The following is a 22,831-nucleotide window of genomic DNA, read 5'->3' on the forward strand; positions in this document are numbered from 1 at the left end:
GCGTGAAGGGGCGTGGCCTCGCAAGGACAAAAAGGGCGGGAATGCCCCAACAAAGGGGCGGGGTTGTGAGACGGAAGTGACGTCGCACAGACAGGAAGAGGCGGGGGTACCGGGCGGGGTCGCTCCGGTGCCGCTTCCGGTGCCGGTACCGGGCCGGGGTCGCTCCGGTTCCGGTTCTGTCCCGGTTCCGGTTCCGGTGCCATGCAGGCCGAGCTGCGGGGCCTGGCCGGGCCCGTGGCGCTGCCGGACGGGCAGCCCGTGCTGCTGGGCCGCGGGCCGCTCACCGGCGTCACCGACCGCAAGTGCTCCCGGCAGCAGGGTGGGTGTGGGGAGACCCCCGGGATCCCCCCGGTACCACCCCCGGGATCCCCTCATACCGTCGGTTATGGGCGCCGGGACCCTCCAAAATGAACCCCCCGGGACCCCCAAATATTTCCCCCCAAATTCGCGTCCCAGGACCCCCAAATTTCACCCCCAGAACCCCCAAATTCTCCCCCAGGTCCCCCAAATTCTCACCCCCAGAACTCCCAAATATTCCCCCCCAGGACCCCCAAATTTCACCCCCAGAACCCCCAAATTCACTCCCCAAATTCTCCCCCAGGACCCCCAAATTTCACCCCTAGAACCCCAAAATTCAGCCTCTAAGAGCCCCAAGTATTCCTTCCCCAGAACCCCCAAATTCTCCCTCTCAGAACCCCCAAATTCACTCTCAGAACCCCCAAATTCTTCCCCCTCAGGGCCCCTAAATTCACCCCCAAATTCACCCCCCAGGACCCCCAAGTTTGCCCCCAAATTCTCCCACCCAGAACCCCCAAATCTTCCCCCCCCAGGACCCCCAAATTCACCCCCAAATTCATCCCCAGGACCCCCAACTTTGCCCCCCAAAACCCCCAAATTTCACCTACAGGACCCCAAATTTCAGCCCCCAGATTCACCCATAGAACCCCCAAATTCCACCCCTAGAACCCTCCAAATTTCAGCCCCCAGAACCCCCAAATTGAACCCTTGAGACCCCCAAATTCTGCCCCCCCCAGAACCCCCAAATTCCCCCCCCAGCACCCCCAAATTTATCCCCCAAATTCCACCCCCAGGACCCCCCAAATTCCCCCCCCCAAACCCCCCAAATTTCACCCCCAGGACCCCCCAAATTCTTCCACTGGGACCCCCAAATTTCCCCCCCAAATTCACTCCCAGGACCCCCAAATTTCCCCCCATCAGGGCCCCCAAAGTCACCCCCCAAATCCCCCCAAAATCCCCCCAAAATTGCCCCCCGAATATTCCGGGGACCCCTTTGTGGGTCCCCCGTCCCCGATTTTGGGGGGCTCAGGGGGGTCCCCAGCTGTGCCCCCTCCCCACAGTGGAGATCGTGGCCAACTACGCCGAGGGCACGGCGCGGGTCACACAGGTGGGGAGGGGGATCTGGGGGGTCCTGGGGGGATTTGGGGGGGTCCTGAGGGGGATTTTGGGGGGTCCTGGGGGGATTTTGGGGGGTCCTGGGGGGATTTGGGGGGTCCTGAGGGGGATTTGGGGGGGTTCTGGGTGGATTTTGGGGTCCTTAAAGGGGTTTTCAGGAGTCCTGGGGGGGTTTTGGGGGATATTGGGGGAGTACTGGGGCGTTTTGGGGATTCCTGGGGGGATTTTGGGGGAGTTTTGGGGGGTCCTGAGGAGATTTTGGGGGTCCTGGGGGGATTTTGGGGGGTCCTGAGGAGACTTTGGGGGTCCTGGGGGGATTTTGGGGGGTCCTGAGGAGATTTTGGGGGTCCTGGGGGAGGGGTTTGGGGGAATCTGAGGGGGTTTGGGGGGTCCTGGGGGAGGCATTGGGGAGTTTGGGGGTCCTTAAAGGGGTTTGGGGGGAATTTGGGGGGGTTTTGGGGGGTCCTGGGGGAGTGTGGGGGGGGATTTTGGCTTTTTGGGGTGATTTACGGGGTTTTTGGGGATATTTATGGGATTTTTGGGGTGATTTATGGCGTTTTTGGGGATATTTACGGGGTTTTTGGGGTGATTTACGGGGATTTTGGGGATATTTACGGGGTTTTTGGGGTGATTTATGGGATTTTTTGGGTGATTTACAGGATTTTTTTGTGTCTCACCCCTTTAACCCCTTCCTGCCCAGCTCGGGGCGACCCCCAGCTCGGTGGGGGGAGTTTTGGGGATATTTTTGGGGTGATTTATGGGATTTTTGGGGTGATTTACAGCGTTTTTGGGGTGATTTACGGGGTTTTTTTGTGTCTCACCCCTTTAACCCCTTCCTGCCCAGCTCGGGGTGAACCCCAGCTCGGTGGGGGGGGAGTTTTGGGGTGATTTTTAAGGATATTTACGGGGTTTTTGGGGTGATTCACGGGGTATTTTCGTGTTTCACCCTTTAACCCCTTCGTGCCCAGCTCGGGGTGAACCCCAGCTCGGTGGGGGGAGTTTTGGGGATATTTTTGGGGTGATTTATGGCATTTTTGGGGATATTTACGGGGTTTTTGGGGTGATTTATGGGTTTTTTTTTTGTGTTTCACCCTTTAACCCCTTGGTGCCCAGCTCGGGGTGAACCCCAGCTCGGTGGGGGGCTCCGTGCTGGGCCGGGGGCGCTGCGGGACCCTCGCCCACGGGCAGACGCTGCTGCTGGTGAACGGGAGGTACCCGCTGGAGCTGCACCTGCCCCGCCCGGGACCCCTCCCCAAAAAACGCCCCCCCAGCCCCGCCCGGGACCCCCCCCCGGCCCACAGAGCCCCCCCAGGGCCCCCCCGGGGGCGGTGGCAGAAATGGGGACCCCTCCTCACGTTCACCCCCGCGGGGGCCCTGCCCAGCCCCAAGGTAAAGGGGGGGCTGGGGGATTTTGGGGAGGGGGATTTGAGGATTTGGGGGGGTTTGGGGGAGGGGGATTTGGGGATTTGGGGGGGTTTGGGGATTTGGGGGGGTTTGGGGGGTTTGGGGAGGGGGATTTGAGGGGGGTTTGGGAATTTGGGGGAGGGGGATTTTGGGGGGGTTTGGGGATTTGGGGGATTTGGGGGGTTTGGGGATTTTGGGGAGGGGGGTTTGGGGGGTTTGGGGAGGGGGATTTTGGGGAGGGGGGAATTTGAGGAGATTATTTTTGGGATTTAAGGGAGGGGATTTTGGGGAGGGGAATTTGGGGAGGAGATTTTGGGGTCATTTGGGGATTTTGGGGGCAATTTTGGGGAGGGGGATTTTGGGGAGGGGGGATTTTGAGGGGATTTTGGGGGTTTTGGGGAGGGGGATTGGGGGATTTTGGGGGAATTTTGGGGAATTTGGGGGATTTTGAGGATTTGGGGATTTTTGGGGAGGGGGATTTGAGGAGGGGGACTGGAGGATTTTGGGGAGGGGGATTTTGGGGAGGGAGGAATTTGGGGAGGGAGGATTTGGAAGGGCAGATTTTGGGGAGGGAGGAATTTTGGGGAAGGGGATTTGGGGGTCCCGGGGGGGTCTTTGGCCCCTCCATATTTTGGGGACCCCCCCAGATTGCGGGGTTTGACCTGGACGGGACCCTGATCTGCACCCGCTCGGGGAGGGTGTTCCCCACCGGCCCCGAGGACTGGAGGTGAGGAGGGGGCGAAATTGGGGGTCTGGGGGCGTTTGGGGGATCCTGGGGGCATTTTCGGGGTCCTGGGGGCGGTTTTGGGGCAGTTTTGGGGGGTCCTTGAGGCGTTTCGGGGGTCTAGGGGCGGTTTTGGGGGTCCTAGGGGCATTTTTGGGGGGGTCTGGGGGTGGATTTTGGGGGTCCTGGGGGCATTTTTGGGAGGTCTGAGGGCATTTTTGGGGGCTCTGGGGGCGTTTTTGGGGGGAGGTTTGGGCGGTCTGGGGGCATTTTGGGGGAGTCACCTATTTTTGGGGGGTCTGGGGGTGTTTTTGAGGGGTCTGGGGGTGATTTTGGGGGTTTTGAGGGGGTTTTTGGTGGGTCTGGGGGCATTTTGGGGGAGTCACCTAATTTTGGGTGGTCTGGGGGCATTTTTGAGGGGTCTGGGGGTGATTTTGGGGTCCCCCCCCGTCAGTTTTCATTTTGGTTTTTGTTTTTCTCGCAGGATTTTGTACCCTGAGATCCCCAAGAGGCTGAAGCAGCTGCAGAGCGAGGGGTACAAGGTGAGACCCCTCCCCAAAATTCAACTTTGAGGGCACCAAATCAACTCAGGACCCTCAAACCCTTTGAGACCCCTCCCCAAAATTCAATTTTGGGACCATAAATCAACTCAGGACCCTCAAAACCCTTGGAGACCCCTCCCCAAAATTCAACTTTGGGGGCACCAAATCAACTCAGGACCCTCAAAACCCTTGGAGACCCCTCCCCAAAATCCCATTTGGTTCTCTCAGGGCGTCTCAGGACCCCACAAGACCCCACTGAGATCCCAAATCCCCCCCAAAACCCCCCCAAACCCCCTAAAATCCCCCCCAGACCCCCAAAATCCCCCCAAGACCCCTCAGAGGCTCCTCCAAACCCCATAAAATCCCCCCAAATCCCCAAAATCCCCCCAAACCCCCTAAAATCCCCCTCCAAATCCCCCAAAATACCCCCCAGACCCCCTAAATCCCTTCTCAGACCCCCCAAAATTCCCCCCAATCCCCAAACCCCTCAGGGGCGCCCCCAAAAATCTCCCCTAAATCCTCCCCAAACTCCCCCTAAAATGCCCCCCAAACCCCCCAAAATCCCCTCAGGACCCCCCAAATCCCCTCAGGACCCCTCAAAATCCCCCAAAACCCCTCAGGAGCTCCTCCAAACCCCCTCAAATCCCCCCAAATCCGCCCCAAACCCCCCTAAAATCCCTCCCAGCCCCCCCAAAAATCCCCCCAAACCTTTCAGGGGCTCCTCCAAACTCCCTAAAATCCCCCCCCCAGACCCCCCAAAATTCCCTCAAGACCCCCCTAAATCTGCCCCCAAACACTCAAAAATCCACCCCCAAACCGCCCAAAATGCCCCCAAATCCCCTCAGGACCCCCCCAAATCCCATTTTGGTGCCCCCCCCAGCTCGTGGTGTTCACCAACCCGCCTGGCATCTGCCGGGGCTGGCAGCGCCCTAAATCCACCCCAAAACCCCCCAAATTCCACCCCAAAACATCCCCAAACGCCCTAAAATCTCTTCAGCACCCCCTAAATTCCCCTCAGGACCCCCCAAATCCCCTCAGGACCCCCCCAAATCCCCCCAAGTCCCATTTTTGCCATTCCCCAGCTCGTGGTGTTCACCAACCAGCTCGGCATCTCCCGGGGCCGGCAGCGCCCTAAATCCGCCCCCAAACCCCCCAAGATCCACCCCAAAACATCCCCAAACGCCCTAAAATCTCTTCAGCACCCCCTAAATTCCCCTCAGGACCCCCCAAATCCCCTCAGGACCCCCCCAAATCCCCCCAAGTCCCATTTTTGCCATTCCCCAGCTCGTGGTGTTCACCAACCAGCTCGGCATCTCCCGGGGCCGGCTGCGCCCGGAGCTGTTCCAGGCCAAGGTGGAGGCGGTGATGGAGAAACTCGGGGTGGCCCTGCAGGTCTGGGGACCCCAAAACCCACCCTGGGACCCCCAAAACACCCCCACAATCCATCCTGGGACCCCAAAATCCTCTCTGGGAACCCAAAACACCCCCACAATCCATCCTGGGACCCCCAAAATCCACTCTGGGAACCCAAAACACCCCCCCAAATCCATCCTGGGACCCCAAAATCCATCCTGGAACCCCAAAATCCACTCTGGGACCCCAAAACAGCCCCCCAAATCCATCCTGGGACCCCAAAATCCACTCTGGGACCCCCAAAACACCCCCACAATCCATCCTGGGACCCCAAAATCCATCCTGGAACCCCAAAATCCACTCTGGGACCCCAAAACAGCCCCCCAAATCCATCCTGGGACCCCAAAATCCACTCTGGGACCCCCAAAACACCCCCACAATCCATCCTGGGACCCCAAAATCCATCCTGGAACCCCAAAATCCATCCTGGGACCCCAAAACAGCCACCCAAATCCATCCTGGGACCCCAAAATCCACCCTGGGACCCCCCCCAGCCTTGGGGGATCCCCCCTCGAGGGTCCCCTGAGGTGTTTGACTCCCCCCCCCCCCCAATTCAGGTGCTGGTGGCCACGGGGCCGGGGCTGTACAGGAAACCCGTGCTGGGAATGTGGGAGCACCTGTGCGACAAGGTGGGGCGGACTGGGAGGGACTGGGATATACTGGGATGTACTGGGAGGGGATTGGGAGGGACTGGGATATACTGGGAGGGACTGGGAGGGAGTTAAAGGGGACTGGGAGGAGATTGGGAGGGACTGGGAACAGAGGGGAGCACTGGGAAGGGACTGGGAGGGGACTGGAACAAACTGGGATAAACTGGGAGGGGACTGGGAGGGGACTGGGATATACTGGGAGGGGATTAGAACAAACTGGGATATACTGGGAGGGACTGGGAGGGGATAGGGAGGGGATTGGAACAAACTGGGAGGAACTGGGAGGGTGCTGGAGGGGACTGGGAGGGGTTAAAGAGGGACTGGGGGGCACTGGGAGAACTGGGAGGGATTGGGAAGGAACTGGGAGAGACTGGGAGGGATTCCAGGGGCACTGGGAGGGAATTGGAACAAACTGGGAGGGACTGGGAAGGGGTTGGGACATACTGGGGGGGACTGGGGGGGACTGGGAGAGAATGAGAGGGAACTGGGATGGACTGGGAACAGAGGGGGCACTGGGAGGGGACTGGGGGGGAGTTGGGGGGGATTGGGAGGTACTGGGAGGGGACTGGGGGGCACTGGGAGGGGATTAGGTGGGAACTGGGTTATACTGGTTTGTACTGGGACTGGGAGGGAACTGGGATGGAATTGGAACAAACTGGGAGGGACTGGGAGGGGATTGGGATGTACTGGGAGGGGCTGGGAGGGATTTCAGGGGCACTGGATGGAATTGGGATACACTGGGAGGGACTGGGAGGGACTGGAACAAACTGGGAGGGGAATGAGAGTGAGTTAAAGGGAACTGGGAGATACTGGAAACTGTGGGGGGGTACTGGGAGCTGTTGTGGGGGGGTCAGAGAGCTCACTGGTTTGAACTGGTGTCACTGGTGTGAACTGGTTTGAACTGGTTTGAACCGGTTTGGGTCCCGCAGGCCAACGGGGACGTTCCGGTGTCGGTGCCCGAGAGCTTCTACGTGGGGGGTGAGCAACGGGGGGGGGGGGGGGGGATTTGGGGGGTTTTGGGGGTCCTGGGTGCATTTTGGGGTGCAGGGGGGGGTCGCAGCCCATCCCCAAACCCTCATTCCCCCCCCCAGACGCCGCCGGGCGCCGCCCGAACTGGGCCCCGGGCAGGAAGAAGAAGGATTTCTCCTGCAGCGACCGACTGGTGGGACCCCAAACCCCCTGGGGCACCCCAAAACCTGCATGGGGACACCCCAAACCCCCTGGGGACCCCAAAACTGCCCTGGGGACCCCAAAACCCCCCGGGGACCCCAAAACTGCCCTGGGACACCCCAAAACTGCCCTGGGGACCCCAAAATCTCTCCGAGGACCCCAAAAACTGCCCAGGGACGCCCCTGACACCCCAAATCCACCCTGTGCCCCCCCAGTTCAGCCCCCCAGTTCCCCCAGTTGATCCCAGTATCCCCAGTTCACTCTCCCAGTTCCCCCAGTTAATCCCAGGGCTCCCAGTGTTCCCAGTCCCTCCCAGTTCCCCCAATCCCCCCAGTTCCCCCAGTGTTCCCAGTTAACCCCAGTTCACTCTCCCAGTTCCCCCAGTCCCTCCCAGTATCCCCAGTTAACCCCATCATCCCCAGTTCACTCTCCCAGTGTTCCCAGTCCCTCCCAGTGTTCCCAGTTGACCCCATCATCCCCAGTTCGCTCTCCCAGTATCCCCAGTTAACCCCATCATCCCCAGTCCCTCCCAGTTCCCCCAGTTAACCCCATCATCCCCAGTCCCTCCCAGTATTCCCAGTATCCCCAGTTAACCCCATCATCCCCAGTCCCTCCCAGTTCCCCCAGTTAACCCCATCATCCCCAGTCCCTCCCAGTATTCCCAGTTCCCCCAGTTAACCCCATCGTCCCCAGTTCGCTCTCAACGCCGGGCTCCGGTTCCTGACTCCCGAGGAAGAGTTCCTGGGCTGGGCCCCGGCACCCTTTGACCTCCCGGCCTTTGACCCCGTGAGTGACCCCTGAGTGACCACTGACCCCAAGAGCAGCCTGTCCCCAGTGCTGACCTTTGACCTTTGACCCCAGCGTGACCTGGACAAAGTGACCCAGGAGGTCCCCGAGACCGAGCTGGTGTCGGACAGGCCCGAGGTGCTGCTGACCGTCGGCTTCCCTGGGGGTGAGTGACCAGTGAGTGACCAGTGAGTGACCAGTGAGTGACCACTGACCAGTGAGTGACCACTGAGTGACCAATGAGTGACCACTGAGTGACCCTGAGTGACCACTGAGTGACCACTGACCACTGAGTGACCACTGAGTGACCGCTGAGTGACCGCTGAGTGACCAATGAGTGACCAATGAGTGACCAATGAGTGACCAGAGTGACCAATGAGTGACCACTGAGTGACCACTGACCAATGAGTGACCACTGAGTGACCGCTGAGTGACCACTGACACCCCTGCAGTGGCTGCAGACCCAGCTCTGGTTCTGGTCCCTAATGGGAGAAAAGAGAGAAAAAAGGGAGGAAAAATGGCGGGAAACGTGAGGGGAGAAAAGGGCGGGAAACATGAGGGGAGAAAAGAGCGGGAAATGTGAGGGGAAAAAGAGTGGGAAATGTGAGGGGAAAATGGCGGGAAACATGGGGGGAAAATGGAGAAATGTGAGGGGAGAAAAGGGCGGGAAACGTGAGGGGGAAAAATGGTGAGAAACTGGGAAAAGGGCAGGAAATGTGAGGGGAAAAGGGGGAAATGGGAGAAAAGGGGGGAAATGTGAGGGGGAACAAAAGTGGTAAATGTGAGGGGGCAAAAATGGCGGGAAATGTGAGGGGAAAAGGGGGAAACGTGAGGGGAAAACAGGTGGGAAACATGAGGGGAGAAAAGGGCAGGAAGCATGAGGAGGGAAAAAAGGGTTGCAAACTGTGGAAAACTGTTGGAAATGTGTGAAGAAAAATGAAAATTACACCCCTCAGCCGGCAAATCCACTTTCGTGAAGCGCTACCTGGTCCCGGCAGGATACGAATACGTGAACAGGGTGAGTTCCTGAGCTCTTGTGTGACCTCCAGGGCTCACGGCTGCGCTGTGTTGAGCCACAGTGTGACCACTGTGCCACCGCTGTCACCCTCAGGACACGCTGGGCTCACGGCCACGCTGTGTTGAGCCACAGTGTGACCATTGTGCCACCGCTGTCACCCTCAGGACACGCTGGGCTCACGGCCACGCTGTGTTGTGTGACCATTGTGCCACCGCTGTCACCCTCAGGACACGCTGGGCTCGTGGCAGCGCTGCGTCTCTGCCTGCTCGGCCGCCCTGGCCCGCGGCCGCTCCGTCGTCGTGGACAACACCAACCCTGACCCTGAATCGCGGCAAAGGCCAGTCTGGGAACTGGAGGGCACTGGGATGGCACTGGGATATACTGGGAGGCACTGGGATGGCATTGGGAGGGCACTGGGATGGCACTGGGATGGACTGGGGGCACTGGGATGGCACTGGGATGGCATTGGGAGGGCACTGGGATGGCACTGGGATGGACTGGGGGGCACTGGGATGGCACTGGGATGGCACTGGGATATACTGGGAGGCACTGGGATGGCATTGGGAGGGCACTGGGATGGACTGGGGGGCACTGGGATGGACTGGGATGGCACCGGGATATACTGGGATGGCACTGGGATATACTGGGAGGGCACTGGGAGCTGCTCCCCACAACCTTTGGGGTTTTTTGGGGTTTTGGGGGACCCCCTGAGCCGCCCTGCTCCCCCAGGTTCGTGGCCTGTGCCCGGGAAGCTGCCGGTGCCGTGTCGGTGCCTCCTGTTCACGGCAAACCTGGAGCAGGCACGGCACAACTGCAGGGTGAGGAGGGGGCCGAGGGGGTCCCGATCCTCCTCCCGAAGCCTCAGCACCCCCTGAACCCCTTTTCTTTGGGGTTTTTTCACCCCAAAAAGTTCCGGGATATGACGCAGAGCGGCCACGTCCCCGTCACCGACGCTGTTCTGTTCGGCTACAAGTGAGAGGGGATTGGGTCTGGGGGGGATTTTGGGGATTTGGGGCATTTTGGGGAATCCCTGGAAGGATCTAAAGGGGTTTGGGGGGATTTTGGGGGATCCAAGAGGAGTTTTTGGGGCATCTAAAGTGTTTTGGGAGCTCTGTAGGGATGGTTTAGAGAGGTTTTGAGGGACTCAAGGAGAATTTTGGGGGATCTGGGGTATTTTGGGGAATCCCAGGGAAGGATCTAAAGGGGTTTGGAGGGATTTTGGGGGATCTGAGAGGAATTTTGGGGCATTTGAGGTGTTTTGGGAGCTCTGTAGGGATGGTTTAGAGAATTGAGGGAATTTGGGGCTGGTTTGGATTTTTTTTGCTCTTCTCTCCATTATTTAACCCCATTACTTTATTTTTTATTCAATTTTCCCTATATTTGTCTCTTTCCCAATTTTGGGAGTTCTTCCTTGTTCTATTCTTCCTCATTTGGGTGGGTTTTTCCCTTTTCCTCTTCTCCTCTCTTGGGTGTGTTTATCCCATTTTTGCTGTGTTTCCCCCCATTTGGAGCCATTTCTCCTCCCAATTTTTACCCAAATCAGGGTGATTTTTCCCCATTTCCTCCCCCTCAGGAAACAATTTGTGGCCCCCGACCTGTCTGAAGGCTTCTCCCAAATCCTCCAGATCCCCTTTGTGCCCCATTTTGGGGACCCCCCGGACCCCCAGCGCCGGCGCCTCTTCTTCCAGTTCAGCGATGGATGAAGCCCCCCCTGAACCCCCAAATAAAGGCATTGCCCCTTCCCCAGTTTTTGGGAAATTTTGGGCTCCAAATCAGATTTATTGTACAAAGGGGGGGATGGGGTGAATGGGGGAGGGGAAATGGGGGGGTCATGGTGTTTCCATGGATTCACCCTCTGTGGAGAGAAGGGGAGAGGGGCTCACTCAGGGACCCCCCAATATCCCAAACTTACCCATTTTCCTTCATTTTTACCCAATTTCCATCCCATTTCCATTTATTTTTACCCCAATCCCTTCATTTTATTAATTTTTACTATTTTTCCCCATTTTTATCCTATTTCCATCCCATTTCCACTTATTTTTGTCTCAATCCCTCAATTTTATGAGTTTTTTATGTGCTTTCCCCATTTTTCACCTAATTTCTCCCAACTTCACCCCTTTCCCCCAACTTTGTTTGAACTTTTCTCTATTTCTCCCCTTTTTACCCATTTTCTCCCCTTATTTTAACCCAAGTTTCCCCTTTTCTCCCATTTCTTCATTTTGCATTCCATTCCCTTAATTTTTAACCCATTCTTACTCAACTTCCCCTGTTTGCCCCAATTCCTTATTTTTTATCTTACTTCTCCCTAGCTTCCACAATTTCCCCATTTTTTACCATCCCATTTTCAATTATTTTTGCCCCAATTCTTTCATTTTTATTTAATTTTACAATTTTTTACCATTTTCCAGATTTTCACCCCTTTCCCCCTAACTTTGAACCCATTATTTCCCTATTTACCCAATTCTTGGCCAATTCCTCCCCTTTTTTTTCTTTCTCCCATTTCTTCATTTTGCATTTCATTCTCCCTTATTTTTAACCCATTCTCACTCAACTTCCCTCTGCTTGCCCTAATTCCTTAACTTCTATATTTTCTCCCTCATACACCCAATTTCCTCATTTTTTACTAAATTTCTCATAGTTTTCTCCATTTGGCACATTTTTTCCTCTGCTTCTTCCATTTTTGCCCCTTTTATCCTGTTTATTTAATTATTTTAATTTATTTAATTTGGTTTTTTAAATTTATTAATAAATGTTTCTTGGCCTAATTAATTAATTACACTGCTCGCACTCACCTTGAGGGACCCCCCTCACAACGCTGCTTATTAAATTAATTTAATCAAATTAATTTTAAAAAATTATTTTTGAATATTTAATTATTTAATTGCCAAACTCCATCCATTTTTTTTTCCTGCTGTTTTGCCCAATTTTCTTTATTTTTCCGTTATTCCTTCCACTCATTTTCACTCCCTACCTCATAACTTTGGGTGGTTTATCCCAATTTTTTCCCCGTTTTTACCCCTCCCTGCTGCCCTTCAGTGTTACCCCACGTTAGCCACGCTGTTTTGGGGACCCCCAGGTGTCCCCCAGGTGTCCCCAGGCACTCACGGAGCTCGTTGAACAGAAAGGCCTCCTGGTACTCCCTCATGTACTGCGTGGAGCGCGACTCGTCCAGGAACAGCGAGTACACGCGCTTGATGTCCTCCACGCCCACCTCCGTGCCCTGCCGGCCACAAAATATCCCAAAATATTGCACCTCACCTTTCCCACTCTCTTTTCCTGTTTTTTGCTCTTTTATCTCTTCATATTTTCTGCCTTTTTTGCTCTGCCTTTTTTCCCGCCCTTTTCTCCCCTCATGTTTCTCCCCCTTTTGTCCCCTCACATTTCCCACCATTTTTTCCTCACTTTTTGCACCCTTTTTCCCCTCATGTTTCCCATTTTTTACCTCACATTTTCTCCCTTTTTCACCCTCGTGCTTCCCACCCTTTTCTCCCCTCACATTTCCCGCCCTTTTCCTCCTCACGTTTCCCACCCTTTTTTCCCTCACGTTTCCCATTTTTTACCTCATATTTTCTACCTTTTTTCTGCTCACATTTCCCGCTCATTTCCCCCTAACACTTCCTGCTCTTTGTTCCTCATGTTTCTCACGCTTTTTCCTCTCATGTTTCTCTTTTTCCCCTCACATTTCCCGCCTTTTTCTCCCCTCACGTTTTCACACTTTTTTCTGTTTCCCACAAATACTGCACCTCACATTTCCCACTCTCTGTTTTTCACTCTTTTGCCTCCTCACATTTTCTGCCTCTTTTCCTCCCCTCACGTTTCCTGCTCTTTTCTCCCCTCACGTTTCCTGCCCTTTTACCACCCTCACATTTCCCAGTATTTCACTTCATGTTTCCCACTGTCTTTTCCTGTTTTTCACTCTTTTATCTCCTCAAATTTTCTGCTTTTTTTTCTCCCCTCACATTTCCCGCTCTTTTCTCCCCCCACATTTCCCCCCCTTTTCTCCCCTCATGTTTCCCCACCCTTTTTTCCCCTCACATTTCCCATTTTTTACCTCAGATTTTCTGTCTTTTCTCCCCTCATGTTTCCTGCTCTTCTCTGCCCTCACATTTCCCACTCTCTTTTTCTGTTTTTCAATCTTTTATCTCCTCACATTTTCTGCTTTTTTTCCTCTGCTCACTTTTCCCACTCTTTTTCCCCTCACGTTTCCCACCCTTTTCTCCCCTCACATTTCCTGCTCTCTTTTCCTGTTTTTCACTCTTTTGCCTCCTCACATTTCCTGCTTTTCCTCTCTTTTTTCTTCTCACGTGTTTCACCCTTTTCACCCCTCACGTTTTCCCACCATTTTTTCCTCTCACTTTTCCCACCCTTTTTCCCCTCATGTTTCCCATTTTTTAGCCTCACATTTTCCACCTTTTTTCCCCTCACGTTTCCTGCTCTTCCCCTTACATTTCCTGCTTTTTTCCCCTCACATTTCCCACTTTCCCCCCCCCCCCAACATTTCCCGCCATTTTTCCCCCTCACGTTTCCCGCTCTTTTCCCCTCACATTTCCCACCCTTTTCCCAAAACTCTTTGTGACCCCAACCCATCAGGACCACCCCTCTCCCAATTTGGGATCCCCACCCCACTTTTAGGACCCCATTCCCCAAATTTCGGGGTGTCTTTATGGGATTTTGGGGGTGCCCACCTTGCGTTTCCTGGCCACCAGGCTGGCGGCGGTGATGAGCTGCATGGCGTAGCGCAGCGACGTCTCCAGCCCGATGCGCGTCAGCACCGCGTACGCGTCCTCCGTCATCTCCACGTCCTCCTCCTCGCACCTGCGCCCCCAAACCGCTCAGGGGGACCCCAAAATGGCCCCGGGGATCCCCTAAAAATGGCCCCCCAATGTGGCTTTGGGGGTACCCTGAAGGAGTTATGGAGTACCCAGTGGGGTGAGTGAGGGTCCTTAAGGGATTAGGGGTGGCCCAGGGGAATTTTGGGGAAACCCTGAGGGAATTAAGAGCACCCCAAGAGTTATTAGGGCACCTGGAAAGAGTTATGGGGTACCCTAGGAGGCTTTTGGGGTGTCTGGGGGGATCCTGAGGGAATAAGGGGCACCACAAGATTGATATGGAGAGAGTTATGGGGTACCCCAAGAGGCTTTTGGGGTGTCTGAGGAAACCCTGAGGGAATTAAGGGCACCCCAAGATTGATCTGGAGAGAGTTATGGGGTACCCTAAAAGACTTTTGGGGCATCAAGGATTTTGGGGTAACCTGTAGAGGGTTATGGGGTACCCCAGGTGTGTTGAGGGGCAGCAACCATGTTAGAGGTTCAGTGTATTTGGGGTGTCCAGGTGAGTTTTAAGGTTCAGGTTGATTTTGGGGGTGTCAGAGACAGCTTTGGGGGTCCCCACCCTATTTTGAGAACTTTCTGTGTCTCTTTCTCCCCATACAAGGCCATGACGATGCTTTTTGGGGTGCCCAGGTGTGTCTGGGATCGGTTTGTGCCGCACCAAAGAGGATTTTGGGGTGCCCAGGTGTATCAGGGTGTGGTTTGTGTCACACCAAGGAGTATTCAGGGGTGCCCAGGTGGATTTTTGGGGTGCCCAGGTGTATCAAGATGCAGTTTGTGCCGCACCAAGGAGGATTTTTGCGGTGCCCAGGTATGTCAGGGCATGGTTTGTGCCACACCAAGGAGGATTTTGGGGTGCCCAGGTTGATTTTTGGGGTGCCCAGGGTGTGTCAGGGCTCAGTTTGTGCGACACCAAGGAGTATTTAGGGTGCCCAGGTGGATTTTTGGGGTGTCCCACCTGATTTTGAGGATCTGCCGCGTCTCCTTGTCGCCGTAGGGCGCCGTGGCGATGATCAGCAGCCGGTCCAGCAGATCCAAGGGGAGCCCGTGGGGGCTGCGGTGGGCGGTGCCCCGGATCCTGAGGGACACGTGGGCATTCAGGGGGTTCCCCTCAGGTTTTGGGGTGCCCCAGGTGTGCCCAGGTGTGCCCAGTACCTGGTGATGCCGCGGTTGGTGGCCATGATCAGCACGGGCGCCATGTCGCTCTCCAGGGCCCGGTTGAGGAAGGAGAAGCTCTCAATGTCCAACATGTGAACCTCATCGATGAACAACACCTGGGGGAGGGTTTTGGGGGGCTCTTAATGATGTTTGGGGGGTCCTGGGGTGCTCTGGAGGGGGTTTTGGGGCTCAGGGCTCACCCCAGGGATGACCTCGGCCTTGCCCTCCTCGCGCCACTCGGCCACTTTGGCGTTGATCTGCTCCCGCACCTCCGGCTTGATCTCCCCTGTGTCACCTGCGTGTGGGGTTTGGGGGGGTCAGGGGCAGCTTTGGGGGTCCCAGGGGCTGTTTTGGGTGTGAGAGACCCCTAAAAGGGGGTTCAGAACCCCCAGGGTGGGTCAGGTGCAGTTTTGGGGGCTCCAGGAGCAGTTTTGGGATTCTAGGGAGAGCTAAAAACAGAGTAAGGGACAGTTTGGGGTTTGGGGAGTCAGTTTGGGGTTTTTGGGGTCAGTTGGGGATATTTGGGGGATATTGGGGTCAGTTTGGGGTTTTTGGGGGCGGTTTTGGGGTGTGAGAGACCCCAAAAAGAGGGTTCATAACCCTTGGGGTGGGTCAGGTGCAGTTTTGGGGGCTCCAGGAGCAGTTTTGGGAGTCTGGGGATAGCCAGAGTGAGGGGCACTTTGTGGTTTTTGGGGTCAGTTTGGCGTTTTTGGGGTCAGTTTTGGGGTCTGGGGTACCTAAGAAAAGGGCGAGGAAGCCCTGGGCTGGATGAGGGGAAGTTTGGGGTTTTGGGGTCAGTTTGCGGTTTTTGGGGTCAGTTTTGGGGTCTGGGGGTACCCGAGAAGAGTGCAAGGAAGCTCTGGGCTGGGTGAGGGGCAGTTTGCGGGTTTTGGGGTCAGTTTGGGGTTTTTGGGGTCAGTTTTTGGGTCTGAGTGTACCTGAGAACAGAGCAAGAAAGCCCTGGGCTGGGTAAAGGGACAGTTTGGGGGTTTAGGGGTCACTTCTGGGGTTTTTGGGGTCAGTTTTGGGGTTTCTGGGGTACCTGAGAACAGGGCAAGGAAGCCCTGGGTGCGGGAGTTGATGACGTCGATCTCGTGCAGCGACACCGTGTGAACGACCTCGCGCCGTTTCTGCAGCTCCCCGTCGGGGCACTGCACGAATTTCGTCTGGGGAGGGGAATTCAGGAGGTCAGGGCCACCCCAAAACCTCACCTGTGCCCCCCAAAAAATGCCAAAAACCTCACCTGAGCCCCCCCAAAACCTCACCTGAGCCCCCATGGCGTCGTAGTCCCGTGCTCGGGTGAAGGAGCGCCCCAGCTTTGAGATCTTCCCTGTGGCCTTGTCGATGGTGATAACATCACTGAGGGGGAAACAGGGTTTTTTGGTATTTTTTTCACTTCTCATGTTTCCCACCCTTCTTCCCCTCACATTTCCCTTTTTGCCTTATGTTTCCCGCTCTTCCCTCCTCTCATGTTTCCTGCCCTTTCCCCCCATCACGTTTCCCTTTCTCTCCTCACATTTTCTGCCCTTTTCCCCCCTCACATTTCCCACTCTTTTCCCCTCACAATTGTCGCCCTTTTCTCCCCCTCATGTTTCTCTTTCTCCCCTCACATTTCCTGTCCTTTTCCCCCTCATGTTTCCTGACCTTTCTCCCCTCACGCTTCCCACTCTTTTTCTCCCTCACACTTCCTGCCATTTTCCCCCCTCACGTTTCCTGCTCTTTTTCCCCTCACATTTCCCACCCATTTTCCTCCCTCACATTTCCCTTTTTCCCATCACATTTCCCACTCTTTTTTCCCCTCACATTTCCTGCTCCTTTTTCCCCTCATGTTTACTGCCTTTTTTCCTCTCATGTTTCTTTCTCCCCTCACGTTTCCCACCCTTTTTCCCCCTCATATTTCCCTTTTCTCTCCTCACATTTTTCAGCCTTTTCTCCCCTCACATTTCCCGTCCTTTTCTCCCCTCACGCTTCCCGCTCTTTTTCTCCCTCACATTTCTCACCCTTTTCCTCTCACCTTTCCTGCCTTTTTTCCCCTCACATTTCTCACCCTTTTCCCCTCATGTTTCCTGCCCTTTTTCCCCTCATATTTCCTTTTTTCCCCTCACATTTTCTGCCTTTTTCCCCCTCAAGCTTCCCACATTTTCCCCCCCTCACGTTTCCCTCCTTTTTTTCCCCTCACATTTCCCTTCTTTTTCCCTCACTTTTCTCCCCTCACATTTCCTTTTTTCCCCCTCACATTTCCCTTTTCTCCCCTCACATTTCCCGCCCTTTTCTCCCCTCACGTTTCCCGCCATTTTCCCCCCAGATTTCAGTGTCCCCACCCCAACTCCACCCACCACCCACCCCAAATTCTGCATTTCCCACCCCAATTTCTGCGTGTCCCTCAAGTTTTGGGGTCTCCCCAATTTGGGGGACCCCCACTCACCCTGCCTGCACCTTCTCCTTGCTCAGGGCCTCGATCATCTTGGCCCCCAAATCATAAATGGTCTCCATTTCTGTCGTTTTCAGCGTCAGCTTCCCCACTTTGGTTCCCTGTGAGGAAGAGGAAGGTTTGGGGGGGACCTTGAGGAGATTTTGGGGTGCCCTGACAGGATTTTGGGGACAAAAAGAAAGTTTTGGGGTTTTCCCTCACCGTGCCAGTGGCTGGGCGGTCGATCTGGATTTCCACCACCTCGCCCTCGATGATCTCAGTCTCCTCCCTGTAAGGCAAAAAAGGGGGAAACACCCCAAAAATATGAGAGGAACCCCAAAATTTGGGTGTTGGGATATTTAAATGGGGTGGGGGAAGCCCAAAATTGGGGTGGAGGGAGAAATTTGGGCGGTCCAGAGTAGCAGAACGGTATATGGGAACCTCAAAGTTGAAATAGAACCCCAAAATTTGGGTGGGCAGCTCAAAATTGGGGTTGGGAGCTCAAAATTTGAGATGGGACCTCAAAATTTGAGACGACAAAAAAATCTGAGTGCTCTGAAATGAGAGAAAAACCCAAACAGAGCTCAAAAGAAACGATCAAAACACACAACAGGAGGAACAAAGGAAGGGGTGGGGACCCCAAAAAGCGAGGTGGGAGCCCCGAAATGGGGCTGGGCCCCCCGTACTTGATGCGGACGCCGATGGAGCGGCGGAAGGCCTGGGTCAGCGCCTCGGTGCGCGACATCTCCAGGGAGAAAATCTCGCTGCCCGCGATGGCCGTGAAGGGAGTGTCGGGGCCCAGCGCCTGCGCCATGCCTGGGGGCAAAAACGGGGGGTTTGGGGAGATTTGGAGGGTTTAGGAGGGGATTTGGGGGAGGTTTGGGGGAGTTTAGGGGGGATTTGGGGGGGTTATGGGGGAGTTTTGGGAGCTGGACAGGGATTTGGGAGGGTTATGGGGGAGTTTTGGGGGGGTTTGGGTGGAGTTGGAGGGAAATTTGGGAGAGTTGGAGGGGGATTTGGGGGGAGTTTGGGGGGTTGGAGAGGGATTTGGGGGAGTTTTGGGGGATTTGGAAGGGTTATGGGGGAGTTTTGGGGTGCTAGAAGGGAGTTTGGGGGGATTTAGGAGGGTTGGAGGGGGATTTTGGGAACTGGACAGGGATTTAGGGGGTTTTAAGGGGTTTGGAAGAGTCAGGGGGAGTTTAGGGGGGATTTGGGGGTTGGAGGGGGATTTGGGGGAGTTTTGGGGAGGTTGGAGGAGGATTTGGGGAGGTTGGAGGGGGATTTGGGGGTGTTTGTGGGGGTTGGAAGGGGATTTGGAAGGGTTATGGGGGAGTTTTGGGGTGCTGGAGGGGGGTGTGGGGGAATTTATGAGGGGTTGGAGAGGGACTTGGGGGAATTGAAGGGGATTTGGGGGGGTTGGAGAGAGATTTGGGGGGGCTTGAGGGGGTGGGAGGGGGATTTGGGGAGTTGGAGAAGGATTTTGGGGGCATTTGGGGGGGAGTTTAGGGGGCTGGAGGGGGGTTTGGGGGAATTTAGGAGGGTTGGAGGGGGATTTGGGGGAGTTGGAGGGGAATTCGGGGGGAGTTTGGGGGCTTAGAGAGGGATTTGGGGGAATTTCAGGGGATTTGGGGGGCTTGGAGGGGAATTTCAGGGTGTTTGAGGGAGTTTAGGGGGGAGTTTGAAGGGTTGGAGAGGGATTTTGGGGGATTTAGGGGGGTTGGAAGAGTCGGGGGGGAGTCTAAGGGGGATTTGGGGGGGCTCAGGGGAGTTTTGGGGGGCTTGGAGGGGGATTTGGGGGAGTTTAGGGAGGGGTTTAGGGGAAGTTTTGGGGGTTGGAGGGGTCAGGGATTGAGTCTGAAGGGGATTTGGGGACGGTTTTGGGTGGGATTTGAAGTTTTTGGGGCCTTTCTGGTTGGGATTTGGGGATATTTTTGAGGTGTTTTTGGAGATACCCTTAAGGTGTTTTTAAGATATTTGTGGGGTGATTTTAGGATATTTTTGGGGTGATTTAGGGAAATTTTTGGGGTGATTTAGGGATATTTTTGGGGTCACTCACCCATGGCAATGGCCGTTTTGCCCGTGCCTGGCTGCCCAGCGATCAGCACGGGGATTTGGGGATGTTTCAGGGTGGGATTTTGGGATATTTTTACAATATTTTTGGGACATTTTTGGGGTGTTTTGGGTGGGATGTGAGAATATTTTTGGGGTGTTTCAGGGTGGGATATAGGGATGTGTTTAGGATGTTTCTGGGTGGGATTTGAAGATGTTTTTGGGAGGTTTGTGAGTGGGATTTGGGGATATTTTTGGGGATGTTTTGGGGATAATTTTGGGGTGTTTCTGGGTGGGATTTGGGGATATTTTTGGGGTGATTTTGGGATATTTTTGGGGTCACTCACCCATGGCAATGGCCGTTTCCCCCATGCCCGGCTGCCCAGCGATCAGCACAGGGATTTGGGGATGTTTTTGGGGTGACTTTGGGATATTTTTGGGTGGGATTTGAGAATATTTTGGGATGTTTCTGAGTGGGATTTGGGGATATTTTTGGGGTGTTTCTGTGGATATTTTTGGAATGTTTCTGGGTGGGATTTGGGGATATTTTTGAGATATTTTTGGGGTGTTTTTGTGAATATTTTTGGGCTCACTCACCCATGGCAATGGCCGTTTTCCCCGTGCCCGGCTGCCCAGCGATCAGCACGGGGATTTGAGGATGTTTTTGGGATATTTTTGGGATATTTTTGGGCTCACTCACCCATGGCAATGGCCGTTTTCCCCGTTCCTGGCTGCCCAGCGATCAGCACGGCTCTCCCAGCGATTTTCCCCTCCTTGATCATCTCCAGGATGACCCCGGCGGCGCGCCGGGCCGAGAGCTGCCCCACCATGCCCTGGGACACCTGGAGGGCACCCACAGGGGCTGAACCCCCACAATTTGGGGGTGCAGACCCCTCCCCAAAAGGCGCAGACCCCCCCCCCGTGCCCGTACCTGCCGCGGCTCCAGGGCATCGTCCAGGCCCAGCCCGCGGATGTGGGAGTGGGCGCCTGGGGAAGGAATTTGGGGGGGTCACCGGGGGTCCCCCGACATTTTGGGGACCCACTCAAACCCCCCCAAAAATTGGGAGTGAGCCCCTAAATTTCTGAATCGTTCCGAGCCTCGTTTTCCCAGTTTCAGGATGTCACCATGCAAATTTGGGATCATCCAAATCTCCCCAAAAAATGAGATTAAGCCCCCAAAATGGGATTGAACCCCCAAAGTGGGGTGCAAGGTCCCCCAAAATGGGGTGGGGGTCCCCAAAATGGGGTGGGGGTCCCTAAAATGAGGGGTTTGTGTCTCACCAATCCGCTCGATCCGGGTCACGTCCCGAACCTCAGGAACTTTGGGGGTCTGGGAGGGAGTTGGGGGAGATTTGGGGTCACTTTGGGAGGGTCCCCTAAATTTCAGTCCCAGATTCTCCCCAGGACCCCCAAATTCCCCTTCAGAGCCCCCTCATTCCCACAGTGCTGCCCTCAAACCCCTCAGGACCCCCCTAAAACCCCTCAGGACCCCCCAAGACTCCCCAAATTCCCTTCAGATCCTGCTTAGATCCCCCTGATCCCCTCAGGACACCCCAAAATCCCCTCAGAACCCATCAGGGACCCCTCAGGACCCCCCAAATCTCCTCAAAACTTCCCTATTTCGCTTATGCCTGCTCTAAATCTTTCTCAGGGACCCCCCTCAGCTTTTCAGGACCCTCCATTCTCTCCCAACTCCCCTCAGAGACCCCCCAGAATCCCTTCAGGCCATCCCGGACCCCCTCATTCCCTCACAGAAATCCCACAAACACCCCCAGAACCCCCAAAAAACCCTCAGGACCCTCCCAAACACCCTCAGGACCCCCTCAGACCCCCCGGGACCCCCCCAATCCCCTCAGAAACCCTCTCAGAATCCCCTCAGATACTCCCGGACTCCCCCATCCCCTCACGGCACCCCCCCAAACACCCTCAGGACCCCCCCAAACACCTCCAGGACCCCCCTAAACACCCTCAGGACACCCTCAAGATCCCCCTAAACCCCCTCAGGACTACCTGAAGCCCCTCAGGGCCCCCTCAATCCCCTCAGAGACACCCCCAGAATCCCCTCAGGCAATCCGGGACTCCCCCATCCCCTCACAGACACCCCCCAAACACCTCCAGGACCCCTCCAGACACCCCCCAGGACCCCCTCAGACCCCCCGGGACCCTTCCGAACACCCCCAGGACTCCCCCACCCCCTCAGAGACCCCCTGAGGCAATGCGGGACCCCCCCATCCCGTCATGGACACCCCTCAAACACCCTCAGGACACCGCCAAACACCCCCAGGGCCCCCTCAGACCCCCCCAGGCAATCCGGGACCCCCCCCATCCCCTCACGCCAACCGCCCAAACACCTCCAGGACCACCCCAAACACCTTCAGGACCCTCCCGAAGACCCCCAGGACCCCCCAGGACCCCTCCCCTCCCTCAGCCCCCTCACAAACCCCCCCCGAGCCCCCCGTTCCCCTCCCCCACCGCCGTTGCCATGGCGGCGCCGCTTCGCTCCCGCGCTGCCCTCGCGCTCTCGCCGGCCGGAAGTGACGTGCAGGGGGCCGGAGGGGGCGGGAGCAAAGGCGGGAGAAGCCGCTCTGGCCGCTCCTCTCGATGGTGCGCGGTCCTCCAGCACAGCCGGGGGCCCCTTGTGAGAGGGGACGGCCCCAAAACACCAAAACCGGCCCTAAAACTCTCAAAACCTACCCCAGAACCTTCTCAATAACCCAGTAAGCTGCCCCATAGGTGCCTCACACCGCCATAGCTGCCCCATCAGCTGTCCCACAGCACCAAGCTACCCCAGAGCCCCATGACCTACACCAGAACTACCTCAAAATCTCACAAAAAGTCTCATAAACGCCGCACAACTCCACATTCTCCCTCACAGACGTTCCGCAACCCCATGACTGCGCTATAACCGGCCCCACAGCCCCAGCCTGCCCCATAACCAACCCCATAACCTCCCTCGGAGGCGCCCCCCATATCCTGCCCCACACTCAGCCCCACACCCTGCCCTATATCCACCCCATAAACCGCCCCACGGACTCCCCACAGCCCCACAACTGCCCCATAGCCCCCCCCATATTCTACCCTAGAGCCCCCCCATTCCCACCCCTCCTCACAACCCCTCAATCCCCTCCCCCTCTCTCCGTTGCCCTTTTAAGGCGCCGTTGCCCCTTTAAACCGGCCCCCCTCACCCCCCCTCCACGTGCCGCCCCTCCCTCCCGTCCCCCCTCTCACCCCCGTCTCCACCAATCAGCGCCGAGGGGCGTGGCCT

At 56.0% G+C, this 22,831-nt stretch overlaps 2 protein-coding genes across 4 annotated transcripts; one reads left to right on the top strand and one right to left on the bottom strand.

Annotated features, from left to right (window-relative positions):
* Nucleotides 1–96: 96 nt before the first annotated feature.
* PNKP (polynucleotide kinase 3'-phosphatase) lies at nt 97–10,878 on the top strand. The gene is given in 17 exon segments (XM_058822671.1): nt 97–319; nt 1,359–1,405; nt 2,527–2,802; nt 3,465–3,544; nt 4,026–4,083; nt 5,368–5,475; nt 6,054–6,125; nt 7,076–7,124; nt 7,238–7,308; nt 8,010–8,102; nt 8,178–8,268; nt 9,059–9,120; nt 9,348–9,457; nt 9,850–9,877; nt 9,879–9,938; nt 10,031–10,092; nt 10,694–10,878. Coding segments are annotated over 17 exon segments (1,515 nt in total). The 5' UTR covers nt 97–201; the 3' UTR covers nt 10,824–10,878.
* RUVBL2 (RuvB like AAA ATPase 2) lies at nt 10,868–22,478 on the bottom strand. 3 transcript variants are annotated; one of them, XM_058822672.1, is made up of 15 exons: nt 22,039–22,478; nt 20,848–20,896; nt 20,498–20,553; nt 20,267–20,408; nt 18,204–18,333; nt 17,740–17,806; nt 17,533–17,639; nt 16,373–16,466; nt 16,150–16,273; nt 15,308–15,402; nt 15,105–15,223; nt 14,908–15,027; nt 13,806–13,935; nt 12,226–12,340; nt 10,868–10,975 (listed from the first exon to the last, which is right to left on the bottom strand). In XM_058822672.1, exons 1-15 carry the CDS (start codon nt 22,048–22,050, stop codon nt 10,950–10,952), a joined length of 1,386 nt encoding a protein of 461 aa, XP_058678655.1. In that variant the 5' UTR covers nt 22,051–22,478; the 3' UTR covers nt 10,868–10,949. The 3 variants fall into 3 exon arrangements, with proteins under 3 accessions (XP_058678655.1, XP_058678658.1, XP_058678656.1); XM_058822675.1 differs by lacking the exons at nt 20,267–20,408; nt 20,498–20,553; nt 20,848–20,896; nt 22,039–22,478 and adding an exon at nt 20,164–20,181; XM_058822673.1 differs by lacking the exons at nt 20,267–20,408; nt 20,498–20,553; nt 20,848–20,896; nt 22,039–22,478 and adding an exon at nt 19,574–19,586.
* Between the last annotated feature and the right edge of the window lie 353 nt (nt 22,479–22,831).

This window comes from Ammospiza caudacuta, chromosome 34 (genome assembly GCF_027887145.1).
Source record: "Ammospiza caudacuta isolate bAmmCau1 chromosome 34, bAmmCau1.pri, whole genome shotgun sequence".
Lineage (NCBI taxonomy): Eukaryota > Metazoa > Chordata > Aves > Passeriformes > Passerellidae > Ammospiza > Ammospiza caudacuta.

Coding starts and splice junctions, on each gene's coding strand:
- RUVBL2 (XM_058822672.1), bottom strand. Junction 20,409..20,497: donor ATGCCCTGGAGCCGCGGCAG/GTACGGGCACGG, acceptor GGTGCCCTCCAG/GTGTCCCAGGGCATGGTGGG. Junction 15,224..15,307: donor AGGCCGAGGTCATCCCTGGG/GTGAGCCCTGAG, acceptor ACCCTCCCCCAG/GTGTTGTTCATCGATGAGGT.